This window comes from Lathyrus oleraceus, chromosome 3 (genome assembly GCF_024323335.1).
Source record: "Lathyrus oleraceus cultivar Zhongwan6 chromosome 3, CAAS_Psat_ZW6_1.0, whole genome shotgun sequence".
Lineage (NCBI taxonomy): Eukaryota > Viridiplantae > Streptophyta > Magnoliopsida > Fabales > Fabaceae > Lathyrus > Lathyrus oleraceus.
Window position 1 is genome coordinate 497,593,368 of NC_066581.1, and position 2,012 is coordinate 497,595,379.

The 2,012-nt window shown below is 32.4% G+C and overlaps 1 protein-coding gene across 1 annotated transcript; it reads left to right on the forward strand.

Annotated features, from left to right (window-relative positions):
* Nucleotides 1-594: 594 nt before the first annotated feature.
* Nucleotides 595-1,796, forward strand: LOC127128378 (allene oxide cyclase, chloroplastic). Its single transcript, XM_051057633.1, has 3 exons — nt 595-907; nt 997-1,118; nt 1,227-1,796. The coding sequence occupies exons 1-3, from the start codon at nt 610-612 to the stop codon at nt 1,629-1,631; spliced, it is 825 nt and encodes a 274-aa protein (XP_050913590.1). The 5' UTR covers nt 595-609; the 3' UTR covers nt 1,632-1,796.
* The last annotated feature ends 216 nt before the right edge of the window (nt 1,797-2,012 follow it).

Consider the following 2,012-nt stretch of genomic DNA (forward strand, 5'->3'; position numbering starts at 1 on the left):
TCTTTGAATAGGCTCATGCGCTCTCGTTAACCAATCCTCCGCTACCTCTAATTTTGTTTGAAAACAAATGTAGTTTTTATTTTTAAATGATATTTATCTTTTAAGTGTTAATATTATGGGTAACACTTGGAATCTTTTTCAACTATAATAATTAAAATGCATCAATAATGAATAAGAATATTTTAATAAAATTATTTTTATCTCTCTTTTATTTATTATATTTATAATCTATATGAAATAGTACTCAAATAAGTTATTTATTTTGGGAAAAAACTTTTAACATTTGTGAAAGGGAGGAAGTACTAAAGATTTGTCTACTTTACCTTTGAGTGTATCGATGCATTAAAAATGTTGCCTTTCAATTATAGAGCATTTAGTGCCAATATTTGTCAATTTCCATTCAACTCTCTCAAAAGTTGATAAATCCATTTCCCAAAAATAAACAATGCACTACTAACTATACCGTCCAAAATCCACGTCACATCATTGACCCTTTGACCACTTTTCTTTTCTCATTTTTCACATTTCATTTCACAACATGTTTCACACTTCAATTTTTCTTCCACCGTCCACATGTTTCTTTGACCAACATTGTCCTATGTAGTAACCATGTCTTCGTTATATAAACCACCATTGCCTATGTTGTTTCCTCACACAATCTACTTACAAAACAATTCATCTAATCAAATTCCTCCATCATCAACAATGGCCACTTCAACCAACGTTTTGAGTTCCTTCGTTAACCCTACTGCTATCGCCACCACCCCAAAATCGTTTCTAACACCCCCATCTTCTTTCACACCTTTCTCTTCATCAAACTCATCTCTCGTAAAGAGCCTCAAGATGAACGCAGTCCCTAAGAAGTCCTTTACTTGCAAAAGTCAAGTTAGCGACCACGTCAACACCGGTAATAATTACAATAATTATTATAATCATATTCATAACAAATATTTTTTTTTTGAATTTTTTATATATATTTTTTGATTGACTTAACAGAAAATGCTCAAGAATTGTCTGTGTATGAACTCAACGAGAGAGACCGTGGCAGCCCTGCTTATTTGAGATTAAGCAACAAGAGTGTTAACACTCTTGGTGATTTAGTTCCTTTCAGCAACAAAGTATAGTTTCTCTCTATTATTATTTTCTTACTATCTCTAATATTAGCAACGTTTTGAAAGTGTTACTGATTCAATAAAACCGTGGTTAATATTTTGATTATTATGTAGTTGTACACTGGTGACCTACAAAAGCGTATTGGAATATCAGCTGGAATATGCATATTGATTCAACACAATGAAGAAAGGAAAGGTGATAGATATGAAGCAATCTACAGTCTTCACTTTGGAAACTATGGTCACTTAGCAGTTCAAGGACCATACCTTACTTATGAGGACACATACCTAGCAGTGACTGGTGGTTCTGGAATATTTGAAGGTGTTAGTGGACAAGTGAAGTTGCATCAAATTGTTTTTCCGTTTAAGATTCTTTATACATTCTATTTGAAGGGTATTAAGCCTTTGCCTCAAGAGCTTCTTGGTCAACATGTTGAGCCTCATATTGGTGTTGAAGCTTCTGCTGCTGCTAAGGCTCTTCAGCCTCATGCTGTCATTCCTGGGTTTAATAATAACTAGGAGATTTAAGTGGTGGGTTAGTTTAATGGAGGAATAATAAGTGGGTTGATGATGGATTTTTGTAATGGAGATTTTTTGTAGTGTTTGGCATTAGTATTTGTTTGACCAAATATGGGTAAAGTTTGAGTTTGAACTATAAATTAATATTTTAGTATTTATTTGCTACTTTAGTTTCCTAAAGTTCTAGAAGTGATTATGATGGTGTTTTGATTATTTTTAAGTTTGAAGTTTTTAAATCATATTGATTGGAATAATATTTGACTTAGATAAACACAGCCATGAATGTTTTCATTATGCTTGCAATTTAACTGATGTAAAATATTCAAGGAAGTTGATCTTCTATTGAATCTATTATGATATCATTCACTTGGTTCGATCCAC